This window comes from Mytilus californianus, unplaced genomic scaffold (assembly GCF_021869535.1).
Source record: "Mytilus californianus isolate M0D057914Y unplaced genomic scaffold, xbMytCali1.0.p SCAF_4, whole genome shotgun sequence".
Lineage (NCBI taxonomy): Eukaryota > Metazoa > Mollusca > Bivalvia > Mytilida > Mytilidae > Mytilus > Mytilus californianus.
The window spans coordinates 105,683,037-105,701,845 of NW_026262690.1; the positions used below are offsets into that span (position 1 = coordinate 105,683,037).

Genomic DNA, 18,809 nt, shown 5'->3' on the forward strand with positions numbered 1-18,809 from the left:
AAAATAAAAAAGCAGGATAGAGATTACAACTAAAAAAAATGCAGGACAAAATTTTGCATCCTAGCCCCCCATAAAAATCAAATGGTAGCTCCCTAATGGTCACACACACTGTTATACCGTTCATGTTGGAACTCACAACCTTTTGCCTCCGATAGTTATAAAGTTGAGAATAAAATTCCATTCCATGTTATATATTCAAAACATACTATAAGTATACTGAAAACTAGACTTTTTATTAAACAATTTCGTATTTCCAACAGACATAACTACATATTCTAGAAGTAGTAATATTGAAAATGTATTTTTTAAATATATACTATTTCATCTTAAGTGTTTATCAAATTACGATTACCCTTTTGAAAATTGGTGACTATGATAATGTTGATCTAAGCTATCACATTAAAGGATGGCACAGATATAGTTGTTGAAGTTTGGTGACTAATGATGATCACATCCGTACAATTGAAAATGTATTTTTTAAATATATACTATTTCATCTTAAGTGTTTATCAAATTACGATTACCCTTTTGAAAATTGGTGACTATGATAATGTTGATCTAAGCTATCACATTAAAGGATGGCACAGATATAGTTGTTGAAGTTTGGTGACTAATGATGATCACATCCGTACAATTGAACATTTCAACATTGAAAAAAAAAATCAAAACCCGAAACAATGACCGGGGACTAGGGCTTATTATTCTGCTAAGAAACAGAAATGCATAGATGCTACTGCATCATCATACAAAATAGTATGTAATTGTCAAATTGTACTTTATAAGGAGCAAAATCATCTTCATACAAAATAGTATGCAATTGTTCTTTATATAAGGAGCAAAATTAATCGAAAATCACTATGTCATGTAAAAATCAAAATTCACTGAAGCATGGTAGAACTCATAGTTTGCTAGTCACAGATACATATGGATGCTAATACTCTACTCTAAGCAAGGTCTATCATACTATCGTGATTAAAATACATGTATGCTAATACTATGATATATCAAATTAGAATTGTCTATTATTAATAATACTTATCTTATAGCTTACTTAACTGGAAAATAAGACATTTTGTTTAAAAAGAATAAAGTTACTGAAAAGATCAAACATATGTCGCCCTTCTAGTCAGAGATTACTCTGATGTCCAATAGCATTTTGGGGGGACTTGCTGGAGTCGTTGATCCGGGGCAGTTAGATATGAGAGCAATCTCTTTACTATCTTCCCTCACTTATCCTTTAAATTTTACAATTTAGAAACTTCGACCTTTAGAGAGGATTGTGACCAAGTTGTTTTCAATTGTTCCAGTGGTTTCAGAGAAGATTTTTCAGATAGTTTTCAATATTGTTAGACAACTGACAGACAAATAAATGCACAGCTATTTATATAAAAAAGCCAAAACTGGTTCAGATAGCAAAAATGGTGAAGGTGAACAAATTTTATTTTATCTTTTTTCTACATATTTCTGAAAACAAAAGAATGAATGAGTCACTAAGATAACACACCATATTTACATTTTCAAAAGAGAAATCTCACTTTTTTCTCTCAAAATAAAAAAAAAAAATGCCAAAAACACTCTGATTCCGACCAAACACTCTCTGAAACTGAAATCATCAAGATGCTTAATTATTTGACTGACAATATATTTGTTATATCTTGGAGGACATCAAATTAGCATGTCAACACTGAGATTGTTAGTTGAAACTCCACGTGTATCAGGCAGGTTCGACTCAAATCTTAATTGAGTAGGATTGCCAGTTTTCCTGTCAATGGTCTTTAGTTCTCTCCGGGCACTCCAGCTTCCTCTGTTTATAAAAACTGGCTGTCCCGATATAGCCAAAAGTGCTGTAAATGGTGTTTTAAAAACACTAACAACTAATCAATCTATAAATCAATAAACAATAATCATTCTCAAGGGAACCAACTGTGCTTGTCTTTTTTTCCCCTTAATTCATATGAGGCAGACTTCATACGAGAGCTTCTGAGAAAGAATCAAAAGATGATGATGGATGGCTGCTTAACGCCCAGTGGCAAATTAATATGCATATTCAGGACGAGAACATGTTAATGTAAGAATCAAAAGAAGCTAGCACTTTCTTTTAACTTCAAGTTCTACCAACTCATTTTTATGATCATGTTGAACTCTTCTACCTACCCCATTGAACTTGAAATAAAGGATACTACAAACAGTCAAGTCTGCCTCATATCTTGACATATAGTACATCTAGAAATTGACAAAGAGGGTCGGTTGAGAACAAACTTAACAAGAAAAGGAATGATTTCAGCTTCCCAATTGTGAATTTTCCATTTCTATGAAGCAACATTCCAGCAGCACCTGCATATGGAGAATATATCTTCATATTGATACAACATTCCACAGCTTGCTTTTCCTATGATCTCCTTGATACTGGATTTCTGCTTACCAGAAAGCTTTTTAACAAAGGATCCAAACGGTAAAGTTGAAATAATCCAGTTGAAAATTTTACAGACCCAATCATGAGTTGGTTGATAGTTATGGTATATCTGAGTCAAAGATGACCACCGATATGTTCCAATTGTGAACAGAGCATTGGTTTTCTATGTAATGTTTTTGATGACTTGTTTGTGTTTTTCTCATCTTTCACTTTATGCCACAGCATTGTCAGTTTCTCTTCGACTTTTAAATTTTCTTTTATATCTCCCACCCTCTTTTTAAAAACCCACAGAATAATAAACTAAAATCATGCAATATCATGCCATAAATTGATAGCGACAATAATAATTTGTAATATTTTATTTCTGTTTCATATTACACACTGATATATCATTGGGTTTAATATGGGGACGGAATGTTAGGATAAACATAAATTAAGGATTTCTGAAGTAAATATTTTTTTCTACATAATTAAACTTAAAATTAATGGTTATTTCCCTTTATAAAGTAGCTATGGGAGACAATTTGAATTATCTCCCTTTCATTTAAATTGCTAAAGGGAGGCTATTTACTTTAATTCACTGAATAAAAGAATTAATAGTGCTCAAATAAATAATTCAATCAGATCAAGTAATATGAGAAACTTCAAGATAATATAATCAATCAAAAAAGGTATAGGATTGCAGTTGAAGACATTGATATAAATAAATATATATATATATATATATATATATAATATATACATGTATTGCAAATTAAAAATATGTAAAAAGACTCTTAAATATTTAAAAAAAGACAATCAACAATAAAATAGCAATAAGATAATATCACAAAAGGCAAGTTAATATTTCTACAACAAATTAACAAAAAAATTTCACAACCAATAATATATAAAGGCAGTAAACATCTGGAATCAGCACAAATAGCAAAAAATTAAAGAAAAAATATTCTTAGTTCCTCAATTAAAATAATATAACATTATATAAATGAAATGGGACAAAAAAAGATTGGAGACAATAGCACCATGTAGACATTTATGATAATTACAAAAGAGAGAAAAGGCTGTGTTTGGATATACGCATAATGCAGCCTATGGTTACCATAGGTACCTTTGGGTACCCATGGTTTGATATTTTAGATATCTATGGATAATCATAGGCTGCCTAAGGCCTACACTTATCCAAACACAGCAATGGCATTTCTAAAAGCCTGTCATCCTGACCCAAACTAATACTACGTTGATAGTGTCAGGTGTAATACGATCCATGTGACCAACTATCAGCGCTGAACAGGAATGAATTACTGGGCATGTGCATGTTCTATAAGCAAGGAATATATCGATCGGATTGTTAATTAACTGTTGATTCAAGATGTTTATCAATAACATTTGGATTATACTTGCTAAATTTTTCGCAATTTGCATTTCATATGAAATTAAAAATAATTTTCAATAAATTCGTGGCAATATAAATATTTCCTGCCATGTGTCAAGAAATGATGCTATCCCACGATGGCTCTACTGTCGAGCAGTGAGCCAGGATCCCAGGCTACATTTCTAAGAGTTGACAACTGGCAATGGCATTTCTAAGAGTTGCCAGCCCTTATTCATAGAATTAACAATTTACCTTGTAAGATAACATATAAAATATGTAATTATAAAGACATGAAGAAATGTACAGATATTGGAAAAATATGAATGGTCATTGCAATTTCAATGAAAATATAGTTGACCATAAACATAGTAATGCCAATGTTACAGACTTAACCATACATCTCTTGACCAGATTTCTTGCAAATGGTCACTTCAATTTGAATTTAATCAAGAGCTATTTAAAAAAAATTATTTGGCATTGAAATCAATTGTTCCATGTACAAACTTGAATCAGGGACTTTACTACTGATGAGGGTCTCAAATGGGATTTTGTGAATGTTAATGTTAACGTGAAACAAACAAACAAAAGAAAAATAATAAATTGGCCTAAAATATTAAAGCACACAGAAATGAAGACCCCCATTCAGACCCTCTTAGATCTATCTGATTTCTTTATGAACCATTTTGGTTCCAACCCATAAATATGAAAGGTCTTGATAATACTAATATAGAAATGACCACTTGAGAGAAAACTGATTAACATTTGGAAGGTTTCTGTTGTAAAAAGGTGAAAACTGAAGATCTCAATTACACAAAAAAATGTATAGCACAAGGCAAAAAAAGACTTTGAAAATAAAGGGAACAGTATAAAAAAATACTGCCATTATGAAATATACAAAAATACCCATCTTCCAAAATGTAAGTAAAAGATAAAGCACATATTGCAATTCATTATATTGCATCTAATTTCAAGAAACATGTGAGACTTAGAACATGAAAGTTCACTGATATAAAAATAGTAAAAAGTACCAACTATACACACATATATATGATCATTATTGTTCTTACCAAGTGAAAAATCTAGAAACACTGTGTAAACTCAGTTACCAGTTTTATTCAGGGGAAATAAACCTTTGTGATTAATAGTTCATTTGTACTTTCAATGGATTCCTTGCAGAGCTCCAGTAGGGTACTCCCCTTAGTTCTGAAGGTCAGGTTTAAGAATTGCCTCAGGAAACCAGGTCATTTTAATCACTTTTGATTGTTTATCTCTAACAATAAACCTGTGTCAAAGGTCACAGGTCCTTTTAAGTGTCAGGTCGCAAGGTTGCCAGACAAACCTATCAATCACAGGTCTGATCTGACCATGCTGGAGCCACCCCTTGTTCTAGCATTAATAAATGTTGCATTATTGTGTGTCCCAATGAAGTCAAAAGTAACGAAGCACTGTCCCCATCTGCTATTTCTTGGATTATTCAAACTGTTATTCTTCTTCAATTATTGTTCCTCTGCTGTTTTCCATCCCTTATAAAATACATGTGATGTAATCCCTCCCTCCTAATGCATAATTGTGGCCCTCATTTATTCAAGAAATTTTGTGTCCCTTCTGTTCTTCATGAAGTAATGTCTTCTGACGAGTCTGTTCCTCTGAGTTTCTTTCTTAACACTGTCACCAATCTTTCAAGTCTGAAATACAAAAGATACTGTTCATGACATAGCAGAAAAGTTTCAGCATTTCTCAGAATTGTGAAGTAACTATTCATCCAAATCACATGGTTAGAAAAAATATCATATCAGTTAAAAGATAAAAGCTATGTGTAATATTCACAATCAACCCTAAACATCATTTAGATGAAATACTTGCATCTATACAGTAGCCTTTTGAAAATCAGTTGAAAAACCCGACTCTCCATGATGTACAGTGAAAATCAGAAAACCAGCAGACAAAGTAATAACTCTTCATATTTTACAGTAGAATCTCTATTTAGAAATTTTAGTGTCAAACCCACAAACTTTTACTGATAAATATTATATATTTTGGGTTCAATGAAATGCCTTGAGAGACAACACCTAAATGGCAGAAGGTAGCGACTTCTAAAGATGTGTTCTATCTAACAACAACAAGGTGTTACTGGTAACTTAGTCTAGTTCATATCCTTTTGATAATAGCCAGTATAATAAATGAAAATTTAAGACCGGAAGTTTGAAATGTAAGCTACAGTGATCACATTTTGCTACCTTTTTTTTTAACTATCTGATTAAGCTTGCTTTGATATTCCAGTTAAAAGTTTACAAATTATTTTTTCAACAGATGACAAATGGTATCCATATGAAAGAAATATTGTGATACAAACTTTTTTGTTATCTATGGTTTGAAACTTGCACTGATAGAAAAAGAAACTTAACCACAAACATTTTAAGCAAAAAGAAAAGTGATTGTAGGATTTATAAGTTAGGAGCTCATCAATATCTGAGTAGAAAAAATTTTGATTATATTTTGGACAAATACGTTTAATTTTTGGGTACATAATAAATTTGGTCAATTAGAAAGGTCAATAGCCTTCTTTGAAAAATACTTATTATTTGGTCTTTAAGAAAGGTAACATTTTAAAAGTTAATTGACATACATTTGGCTTTTGAAGAGGATGTTCGGCATACAATTGGATTGAAATGAGGATATCATCGAGTGTTTAAGGTTACACCTCTATCGTGTCTCCGTGATGACTTACGAACTTCATTCACAGCTGGACAATTGTTGGGGGTAATTATAGTTTTAAAGGGAGATAACAATATAACTCTTGCAGAATAAATCACCTATTGTTGTTAAAAGCCTCCCATTACCGATACCATTAGCCACCAAACAATCGTAAAATATTGCCATTTAAAGATCAAGCTACCATTCAATAAAATGATTATAAATGGTCATTTATAAAAAAATAACATTACAGAGGACCGTGACATTATTACTTGGGTTTCTTGAGTAGAGGCTAAGTGTAGGGCTCAGGTTTTTTTATACAATGGTTTTTAATCTATGCAAGTTTTAAGACAGTTTTTCAAGATCTGGAGTTTTAAGGTTCATAATAAATCTATACTATTTGGAATAATTTTTGCTCCTAATAAATCATATCATTGATGTTGCATCAGCTTCAAAAAAGTGCTTTTGTTTGGAGGCATTGTACTTCAAAGTGTTGGGAAAAAAAAGAAAATGTAACAGTTTTCACTTTTGTTGTTGGGTTGCTTTTTCAGTAATGCATATTCTACATGTCCTTTTATAATAGATATAATGTTAAAAATTGTTGTACTTTTTCTAAAGTTTTGTTCAAACTATAATGTAAATCCACCTAATCAATTGAAAATATTAAAGTTACGACAAGGTTATGAAGGTTATACCATACGTCTACAAAACGCTTCTTACTTTTTAATTTGTGCTGCTGTCTCTTCTAGTTTTCTGTCCCGTTTATCAAGATCTGCCTGTAGTTGGTCCCGCTGTACAGTGGCATCCTGTAACTCTGCCACTAACGTGTTATTTTCCTTTAATTTTGATTGGTTGACATGGAGTGTGTTGTTGACCTGATGAATGGATTCCTGGGAGAGGGACTTGTGGAGGCTACAAAAATATAACGTAGGGAGGTGTGACTGACTGCTTCATCAATTGATGGACTGATTTTTTCTGATTTATTGATTTCAATGAATTATATGTACAGTCAAAGTGGTCTCCAAAACTTTAAAGTAAGATTTGAAGGTCCCTTTATAGTTTCCTTTTATATTTTCAACCATGCAATAAAAAACTATCTCCTCATTAGGTAATTATTTATCAAACTCAAGGAAGACTTTTCATTCCTGAATTGACTGTATTTAAGAAATAAATATGATTAAATTTTTGGATGAATAAATATAAAGATGATATCACTTTAAAATTTGATTACAAAATCATTTAAAATAAAGACAATCCACAAAATAAAGGGACAATTGAAAAAATTAACATACAATTCCCTCCAAATACATCTTTCTATCAGATCAAAAATCAATATTGTTTATTATGGAAAAAATCCCTTTCCTAAATTTTTTTTATAGCACCTCATCTTTTTTCAGTGGACTGGTTCCTTGTAGAAAAAGATATAATCAAAAGGAAGGAATGATTCTTATAATTAAAATCCTGTACCTGTAGTAAATGCGTATTGTCTCATTTTCATCCTTGAGCTGTCTAACTTTCGCAAGTGCCAGTTCGCGCTCTTTTTTAACAATGTCCAATTCTGCCTGTAAACAAACAAAAAATTTAAATAAAAGATGGCATAAAATTTACGATTCAAAAATAAGATAATGTTGGACATAAAAATTAACAAATGCCAACAAGCAAACAAACTGAATCTCAATTAATCTCAACAGCTTCTGTATTAATTATGAGTAAATTTATGGTTTGTATATTATTCATTTGACGACTTGTGTGCATTCAACAACTTTACAAAAAAGAAATGCTGAAAAACTTAAAAGAAAATTGGTTTTTTTTTTACTTAATATTTAAAGAAACACTAAAAAAGTCCAATCTTCATGGATGTTTTTGTGGTAAAATTATCTGTATACATTGTCAACAGTATTATGCCGCTAATATGTCTGAGTGGCAAGGGAAGTAATTTAGATAAAATCTTCTTTTAGTTTATGATACTACGAAGATTTTTTATTTCAAAATCTTTCTATATCCATATTTGTGTTGTGTTGGTACCAAAACGGAAAGATTGTATATTTCAGGATTTTATCCCCTGTACAGAGATCTACTTGATCTGCTGCCTGGTGTCCTGGTGATGTGGTCTGTTGTACTGCAAGGTATTTTTTTATTCTTGTTCTCCCTTTTCAAGTGTAATGAAATTTTAAAACTTGAACAAATTATCTTAAAAATTGTTGTTAAACGTCATTAAGTATCATTTGTGCCACACCAGAATGAGTTTTTTGAAAATTCAATTACTTTATATCGTGAAAAAAACTCAGCTTTTCTGTACTCAGTGAAAAGAGAAAAAAAGGGAATTATTTTAATGATTTCAACTTTTCAACAGGAGAAAGAAAAAATCCATAAAAATTTTAATTATCACCTATATTTCATCGATTCACAAAAAGGTTTTTGGAGTAGTAAAAAGGTAGATCTATAAGCCATTCAATATTTATATATAACATTCAATGTACTTTAAAAAAAAATCTTTTGGTGTAAGACTCAGAAAAAGAGATATGTGGGCGGATGAAATAGGCCTCTTTAACTGTAGATTTTTCTTGGTTTTAGACCATTATTGGCACTCAATGTAAAATAAGTTCAATGTCGTAACGGCTATAGTAGTCCAGATGTTGGCTTTGCAATTGAAAAGAAAGGATTTATAAAAAAAAACAAAGATCCTATATTGCTGGTTTTCTTTAGAGGTCAGGACACTTATAGTACTTATTTCTTATCAAGCACAAAATCAATGTTACTGAAAGAAAGGTATAATTTAACTACATAAATTGGAATTAATAATCTCAATGACTTTGTAAAAGGTTTTTCAAGTACATATGAATTTAGCACACTTTAAACAATAAACATTCAACTAAATATATACCATACTTTTAATATGTAAGTGAATATTATTACAAAGATTTTATGGGTGGAATTCAGCATACCAAATTTGATGGGAAATGCACATTTAATTAACCACTTTCTTAACATTTTCAACATTAATAAAGTAACATATATGACTCACTGCCACCAATGTTTTGTAAAATGGAATTTTTATGATGAATAATAATGGAGTTTATAAATAATAACGGAGTGTTATTAACTATCTTGTGATATAATTTAGCTAATCTATTAATACAAGTGTCAGGTGACCACCATAACAACGAGGTATACAGCAGAAAATCCCATCCAATGTCCATTTCATTCCATTATGTAAGACGGCCATGATAATTATGGCAGGTAGATCCCTACATTACCGATCGTAAAAAGGCCAATCAATGGCTACTAATCCATGCCTCAAATTAAATGGTTTCTATAGATTAAATGGCATCATAAAGAATTTACAACTTTTATTTACATCTGATAATATTGGGTCTATCTGCATTTGGTTAAGTATTAAAACTTGGAAACGTATTGGAATGGTTTTAACAATATACGTGTCTGTCTATTAACAAATCATTTGTCTACCATTATAAATCACCTGTCTCTCTTCCAATCAGTATCGAGCAGATTGTCAGACCTAAACAAGTGGTTTGGGTCAAGCCCTGTTAGTTTACGCAAACAAAAATACAACAATTCGAACATGATGAATTTGATAAAAAGCTCGGCAGAACAAATATACATAAGGTAGATTTAACAAACACTCAGCTTTGACAAACGAGAACGATCACCACCTATACAACAAGTTTTCCCAGGAATTTTAAACTTCATTAAAAATCATATGACGGGACAAATGAAAAGTAAAAGTGATGATATGTAAACAATCAGACCACCAACATTAGAGAAGTTCGTTAACATGATACTTTTACTTTATCTCGGATGATTATTTAAGTCATCAATGTTATTTACTTGTTCTGTTTGCCAGCGAGATGTGTTCACAAGTTATATACAAAACATATTTACCTAACGTGTATGGAAGGCCAATTTGTGTCAACACTCGTTAGCTTGTACTACGATCTATTGGCAAACACTGCTTTAAACATTCGGCAAACAAACTTCATTCATTACTCCTCGAGTATAGACAACATGATAATGGCCTCCAAAAGTTTTATTTACTTTTCAATTGTGTCGTAAAATACCGTTAAACAAAGTTGTCATTAATTCTCATATAATTTACATATAATGTTCTTCTGTCATTTTAATGATATAACCTGTTATTTGTTAATTCTACATTTAAATTTCATATAATCCCTCTAACAAGAAACAACCTTTAGGCACTTTTTTTTCCTTCTTTTTTTCTTTAATTAAATGTTTCTCATCTCATTAATTTATATAAAATAAGTTAAAATTAAACTTATCCTAAGAATTCAAGTTTTTTTTTGGAAAATTAAATGGAATCAAAAAATCAAATGAAAAAACTTTTGAATAAAACTAGAGTTAAATTTAAACTGTAAAATGCATCACTTGGTCATAAACCGCTTTACTCAGCATATCTATATCAATTAATAATTTATTTCCAATCTGTTTTGGAAGAAAGTGCAGCATCCTATCGTCTTTAATGTTAGTAAATTCTACTATTATCTGCCAAAACATCGTAAAGATATACCATGACCTCCAAAATACAAAATACAAAATACCTGTGATTACTCCAAAAAACCTGATCCACACAAATCTATGAAAATCAATCACACAGAAGCCTGACCCAAAACAAACTTACCGTGGGGAAGGTGGGGGTGTGGGAAGTCGCACTGGCTGGTCAGAGGATGAAGACTATGTTAGAAATAAAACATTTTAATCATGTCTTAGTAATACTTCATAATCAAAAACACACTAACTGGCTTTAAAAAAAATTTGATATTACACTGTAAAATCGTTTTTAAATTATAGTTATTTTTTTAAATTTTCTTTCTTTCTCTTGTGTATCATTTTACCTATAATTCTGTTTGATGCATACAGTTTTCAACCAGAATGCAATTTCACTGAGTTTTTGTGTACTGCAAATTTAAGTATTTTCACAAATTATTGGGATTTGACAAGGAGTTTCATTTTTCTACATTGTACACTAGATTTTCTTTGAAGTAAATAATTTTCTACATTGATAATAATACCAAATCTGAATAATACCACTGATGTCACTGAATTCTAAGCTTATAAGTGACTGGAGAATTCCCTAATTTCATGTATACATTTTTTCAAATATGCTGGTAGTAATTGTTCTCAAATTTCAGATAACAAATGTCAATTTTCAACTACAAAACCCTAAAAAAAAATTTCAAATTCAGACATGGAAGTTCACATGTACTACCGTGTACTAATGTCCAAATGGCAAATCATGTATAGCTATTAATTTTGTTGAATATTGTATTACTGAATGTTGAGTGTGTATATATAGATCATCTCTGAGGTGAAATTGAAAAATAAAAAATTACGAGAAAAAAGTTCACATGAGTTATAAATTTCTTCAAAATTCATACACATGTCTCACCCTATAATTAATTTCAGCAACATATTGAGGCTTTAAACTACTCATTGATGATTTTATCCCTCGGTAATAACTGATAAGCAATCATATAAAAATAAAAGCTTGGTCCAGATGACACGTTAAATAGTTTGATAAAACAAAACCCGTCATAAATAACTAAATCTATCAATATTTATTGAGTTAATAAAGTTGTCATTTGATAGATGACCATTTATTATCTCAGGTAAATCTTCAGGTAAAACCACCACAATCACGTAATCAATGTCTTGTCTTTATCAGTCTTTTCAAAGATTTCTCCACAAAATTCTCCTTTTATCAAATTTTCAATATTTTCAATTTTACAAATTATCTGCTTTTATCTTTATAATATCTCTAATAAAAGTAAAATAAAAGATTTATTTATATCATTTTGAAAGGGTTGTGTAAAACACTTGAAAGGAAAATGATAGAGTGTTTATTTTTATATCTTTAAAAGATATTTTCTTCAGATTTATGTTTGTCTTTTACTCTGCAATTTTTACAAATACCTAAAATTAGTCAAAAGTAACACATAAAAATCACATGACTGTGGATTCATTATTATCCCTAAGATCCTAATTTTCATGGAATTCGTGGGTATAGACGAACCACGAAATTAAATGTTAAACGAAATTAACATTTTCAATAGGCTTGTACACAGACTGTAGCAAATCCACAAAAATACAAATTTTCCTCAATTCATGAAAACTGGTATCCATGAAAATAAAAAAATCAACAGTATGTCAAATATATTGTTTCATAGAACCAACCAAATAGCTTTCAAAGATCATCTTCATTTTTGGCATTTTGGAAAAGATACAGTTATATCTGGCTTATTAGAGAAAAAAAGATTTAAGCAAAATTCATAAGAATCTAAATAAATGCCTGACATGACTTATATGCAATACTTGCAACTCATTTAAATTTAAAAAAAATAGTTTCAAGAAATTTTCCTTTGCTTACATTTTGTACCAATTTTTAAACAAAAACACCAAGAATGTTCTTTTGTGTGCAAAAATAAACTTTGACATCAGACTTTAACACAGGTATTTTTTGGTATTAGGACTAAGCTGGGTTTAAGATAAGAGGTTTGCTTTGTATGATACTTTAATTATTTTGTTACATCACACAAGTTTGTTTGGTTCATTATGGATAACACAATGTGTTGTGTAACAGACGATCTGAGTTAAGCGACAGTGACAGACCCAGAATTTATAAAAAGGGTGGATCCAGGACTGATCAGGCGCAATTATAAATTTGGCATTTAAAAGGGAGGGCAGGCATTCAAAACTCAGAAAAAACTGTATAAAACACATAATTAAGTGACAAACTTGGACTTGGACCCTGGAGAAGAGTCTAAGAAAGATATGATACTGATATGGTTCATAATTTCATGTTTTATTTAATATTGGGCCAAAATCTTGAATTTTAAAAATCCTGCTGACACATGACTTTTTTTCAAACTTCAATTCGATAAAAGTTTTGTTAAAATTTTCCTGATTTTTACTGATAAAGATTTTTCTACATAAATCAACAATTTATAGTCTCTAACTAGCTATGATGTGATGAAATGGCAGTAAACAATCAATTATCAATCAATTTATTGTAGTAACAAAATACTAACTCAGCTATTTAAAAACAATGATTAGCAGACACAGGGAAAAAATTCAAAACTAAGGAAGCGATAGTGCCAAAAACAATGGAAAATAGCATTGATAAAAACCTTTCAATGAAATTTCAAGTACAGCAATTAATAATAATTTAGGAAGAAGGAAACAATGCTTTCTGGAAAAATAAAACATTTTCCTTCATTTTTGCATGGAAACCCTAAATGGCACAAGATTGATTGTCAAATACCTATAGTCATACTTTGGATTGGTTTTAAATGGAGAAATTTTGACAAGTTTTTTTATTTATACATTGTACAGAAGAAAAAATTATTTGTTTTAGCTTATATCAAATCCTTTTCACCGGGCATTAAATATCCAAATTCAATTTAATGTGAATACGAAAACAGCGACCGATCCAATAACATAATCTGCCTCAAATCTCCAATATTTGCAGAGGATTACATAGTAAACGGCTGACATTTTCTGCATTGTTAAAGAATTGTTCATAAAACAAATTTATTTGGAGTAAATAAGCTAATGATTTACAGAGGGTTTAACTTCTCTACGGAATACAAATCTATTCCAATCTGAGATTTTTTATGATTGTCTAAATAATGGAAACATGTGTTTTGGCGGATTTCTATGACAAATTTACAAGATCAGTTAAGGAAATGAAGAAAGGTGTGCAAATCTTTTATTTTATTAAATTTTTAATTTAACACTTGAAAACACGTGTGAGTTTCTATATCTAATACACGTAAGACTTTTCAGGTTTAACCAGATTTATTTTCATCAGTTTCAGTGATAGATCACTTTTACTAATCCACTAAATCCTAAATACTTTTGCATTCACATTGAACCCTGAAAAAATCTTCCTCCATTTTAGAGATCTTCCAATAATTTCTTCCTCAGGTAAAAACTATCTGTTTCTTCCTGATAAAATTTTGGTTTCTTTTTGTAAAAATTCCTGTTGAATTTATACTTACCAGAAGATTTTGTTCTGAGTTTGAATTGTTGAAAGTATCTTCTCTTTGCCTTTTCATCAATTCTTCTTCTAACTTTCTAGCCTATAAATAACATATAAATGAAACAATAAGAATATTGCCTGAGGATTTCATTGAAAAAGTAAAACAGTTCAAGATTACCATTTTTTCTTGTTTTAACAAATTTTCAGACAGTCGAAAAAATGCTGAACCTTACAAGAGAAGACATTCAACTGTTAACTTTTTCTTCTTCTTTGTATAAGCTTCCCATGGACAGGAACACCTCTACTAATATTAGAGTATAAAAGTAATTTTGTAGAGAAAAAAAAAACACTTTTTAATTTTTAAACATGTTTTCTTTGGAGAGAGATCTTTAATGAAGACTGTCATGGAACCTTATATAAAAAAATATGTAAGCAACTATATTTGTACATTAAAAAAACACTCAAGTGAAACAGTTTGATTCAGGTAAACAGCTAGATCTCAAATGCATTTTAGTAATTTTGATTTCAACAACTTAATTTATTTTCAAAGCTCTTATACGAATTGTCTTAAATTTTTCACTTATGTGTTAACCATTTAACAGATATTATAAATGTCTTGATACCTTAGCCAGGGCCAGATCTCTTTGCTCCAAAATAGCCTGCATCTCATCAGAAGCAATCTCTCTCTGTCGCTGTTTCATCTGTTCTAGTTTTTGTGCTAAGGAATTATATTCATGTACATTTGGGAAGTCGTACTGACCAACTCTGGACATTAAATGGTCAAAATTCTGAAAAAAGTACAAGATTTGGTTTAAATTACAGAAAATGTTTTACTGGATATACTTAAAGTTCAATCAATATGATATTAAAAAAAAATTCAAAATTAAGTCCACCAGAATGACCAAACCAATAAAAGACAAAGAAATCTGACATCACAATTCATTCGGAAAGCTAAGACAAATGCAAACCACAAATTGATTAAAAAGAAATAAACAAGTGAAACTGCGAACTACTGCTCACTGATGATACCCCTGCCCAAATATTTCGGTAAACAGGAAGTTGTTGAGTGATGAATCTGACACTATAGCTGACTTATATAAACCCTGAAACCAAATTTCAGAAATCCTTGTATTGTAGTTCCTGAGAAAGATGCGATGAAAAATATTCATGGGCTGGAAGGGCGGACTGACAGATGGACAGACAGAGGTAAAACAGTATACCCCCAATTTTTTAAAGCGGGGGTATAAAAACCTGTACGAAAAAGTATAAATCAAATTAGAGAGATATAAATATACAACAATAAGAGAAGCATATAGTAAATTCTGGCCCTGGTTCACCAAACATAATAATAAGTTGCTCTCATTGCTCTAATGTTTATGGAAATATATCATATGGAGACCAGTTAATACATTTATTTTGGCCTCAGAAGTAATACAGGTCAAAAACTCTTCCTGGCCTTGGTACAAACTGGATTAAGAGGAATGTTTTTAAGTAAACAAACAACTTAAAAATAATAAATTTCTCCGTCAACCCAAACAAAATTAAGGACTAAAAAATCTGACATTATAAACACAACAACTGAAAATTCAAAAAATGTTTTGTAAGAAATCACAATAAAATCTGGACCATATGAATGCTTTAAAGTAGACTTTCTCCCGACACGAGCTTGTATGAGGTAAATCTCTACAACAGAGATTAAAAAACCTTGGGAGAATTTAACAGCTTGGCTGAAGATAAAACATTTGTTTATAGATTTTTTAAGAGCTTATTACACTGCGAATTGTCACAATTTCCTTTAATGTGAAATACGACTGACAAATAAAAACGTAACAATCTTCCATATCAAAGGCATCTGGGATAAATCGTAAATATCATTGGTCTGTGATCTTTGTCTTCAATTTTCTCATTTCAACGCCATATTTCATTTCCATCTCGAATTAAAAAGCAACGGCAATCGATACATTTCATAAATTGTTCTTGAGTAACGCTCATATTTTGCCGATTTTAATCTATAACAGGGATGTACCTTATAAATCTTTGTCGTTGATATTGAGCAGTTTAAAGACATTCCAAGCATGAGTAATTAGTTCTGCAAAGGATGAAATTTCTCTTCAACTTTAAATAACATGAAATAAGTCAGTGTATCTGACAAGCAATCGTCAGAATGAAGATATAAGGTGAAATAATAAAGATCAATCACTATTTTACCGCGGGGTCGAGTGGGAACTTGGCAAATTACATCGGCAGAACTTGTCTTAATCACATACAATCCACGGTCAAGGAACATAATATTTCTCCAATCCTGCTTAAATCAGATGGTATTTTGAAGATCAATATGATATCCTTAAGAATAACAGACTGATTACATTTCTGGTAGATCATGATATATCAAAATATCTTAAATATTTTAATATTTTAAACCATATTTTTCAAATAATAGATAAATAATCTGTAAATATCAGAAAATATATTAGTAACTAAATTGTTTGCCAGGAGGGAGGTCAATTTTGATTTTTCAGCCCAAATATAGTTACATCTGCATGGAGTAGTCAAGATAGGATAAAAGTCTACTTCTATAAAAATGCCAAAAGCTATCTCCCTGTTCAGATTTTTACTGAGTGAAGATGATAGAAATGTTTTTGAACTTCATTTAAAATTCAATTTAATATTAGAATAAAGATAATAAAAGCATTATGAACAACAAATTGAGAAGACTTCTTAATTCAAAAAATTAATACCAAAGAAGATAGCAACTTGTGTTGGTCTGCCACTTGGCTGTTTAATATAAGCTATTGGAGATTTGCTTATTTTTTGGGTGGTATGAAATTTTTATCTTTGGATGAAAACCATGAGAATGAGGCATAAAGACTTTAGGCAATTAAGTTAGTATATGTTGGGTTTGGAACTTGCACACCAGTAGCCAAAGTTTCAAGACAGCTCCCCACCCCCCTGAAAACAAAAAAATAATAAAGACTACTAAAGTCAAGATTCAGACTGAATTTTAACTATTAATGTCAGTGTCATGACCCAAAATACCGCCAACCCAATGTCAGAGTGTCATGACCCAAAATACCGCCAACCCAATGTCAGAGTGTCATGACCCAAAATACCGCCAACCCAATGTCAGAGTGTCATGACCCAAAATACCGCCAACCCAATGTCAGAGTGTCATGACCCAAAATATCGCCAACCCAATGTCAGAGTGTCATGACCCAAAATACCGCCAACCCAATGTCAGAGTGTCATGACCCAAAATACCGCCAACCTAATGTCAGAGTGTCATGACCCAAAATACGGCCAACCCCCTCCCCCTTGAGACATTCTATCCACAGGACTGTGGAAACTTCTTCAGTTTGGGTAATGAACCTTAGACTGAAGACTATTTCAGTGGCAGAGTTATCTATCTATTCTCTATTAAGAACAACTTGGATGGAGCAGCAAGTGTGAATATTAAAGAGGTTTAAGGGGGGGGGGGGAGTTACTCACCTCCTCCAAATCCAATTCATCCTCCATGTCACCACTATCTGATCTGTCTCTACTGAAACTTCTGAAATATGAAAATTCTGTTCATAGCAAAAAATAAGTAGGACTAGTTTTCAGCACATTAGAGACTATTTTTGTTTGATGGAATGTAAATTAAAAAGGACTTTTGGTGTTAGAAATGTCACTTTTTCTAAAGATTTACCTGCTAAGAGGTAGTTCATTGATATATTTTTATGAAAATTATTAGTATTTTTCGATACATTATCAACAATCTTTTTGGCAGACTAAAAACTATACTCCAAATTTTGTTTAATATAATTAAAAAGATTAAAAACATACTCTTCATATCGTCTTTCCATTTCTGAGAGACGGAACATTGACTCATCTCTTTCTTGATTGGCTACTTTAATTCTGCCCATCATGGCCTCCTCTTTTCTCCTCTGTGCTCTATGGACTTCTTGCACCATTCCTGAAATCATTCAATGTTAGGATTATTAGATGAATCCTATACAGGTGTACACATTTTGTACTAATTAACCAAGATATGACGTAAGAAATCATGTTAAAATTATAATCTTTAATATTGAAACAACCTAAGACTAGAAAAGTCCCGTACATTTTAGAATAAGTGGACCAGTAAAAAGTGAAACCAGACATTTTCTTATTAAATCAGAAATCTTAATTTATCAAGAGAATTGCATTTATTAAAGCTCCAGGATTAAGTATTCAAATATTTTGAAAAAAAAAAAAAAAATTATATAACTACAGAAATGTACTTACATGTCTTGAACAAAATACGGTCATTAATTTTTTAAACCTAAACTCATTCA

The 18,809-nt window shown here is 30.9% G+C and overlaps 1 protein-coding gene across 3 annotated transcripts in view; it reads right to left on the reverse strand.

The window, feature by feature from the left end:
- Positions 1–2,757: 2,757 nt before the first annotated feature.
- LOC127738987 (mirror-image polydactyly gene 1 protein-like) overlaps positions 2,758–18,809 on the reverse strand; it is a 37,136-nt gene continuing 21,084 nt past the window's right edge. For 2 of the 3 annotated variants that reach the window (XM_052250495.1, XM_052250494.1), the window contains exons 6-12: positions 18,319–18,448; positions 17,983–18,043; positions 15,120–15,284; positions 14,516–14,596; positions 7,947–8,041; positions 7,200–7,391; positions 2,758–5,470 (exon numbers count right to left, since the gene is read on the reverse strand). In XM_052250495.1, coding sequence (XP_052106455.1) covers positions 5,398–5,470; positions 7,200–7,391; positions 7,947–8,041; positions 14,516–14,596; positions 15,120–15,284; positions 17,983–18,043; positions 18,319–18,448 — 797 coding nt within the window. In that variant the 3' untranslated portion in view covers positions 2,758–5,397. Of the gene's footprint in view, positions 5,471–7,199; positions 7,392–7,946; positions 8,042–11,136; positions 11,190–14,515; positions 14,597–15,119; positions 15,285–17,982; positions 18,044–18,318; positions 18,449–18,809 lie in introns of all 3 variants that reach the window. The other variant, XR_008000233.1, reaches the window with a different exon arrangement.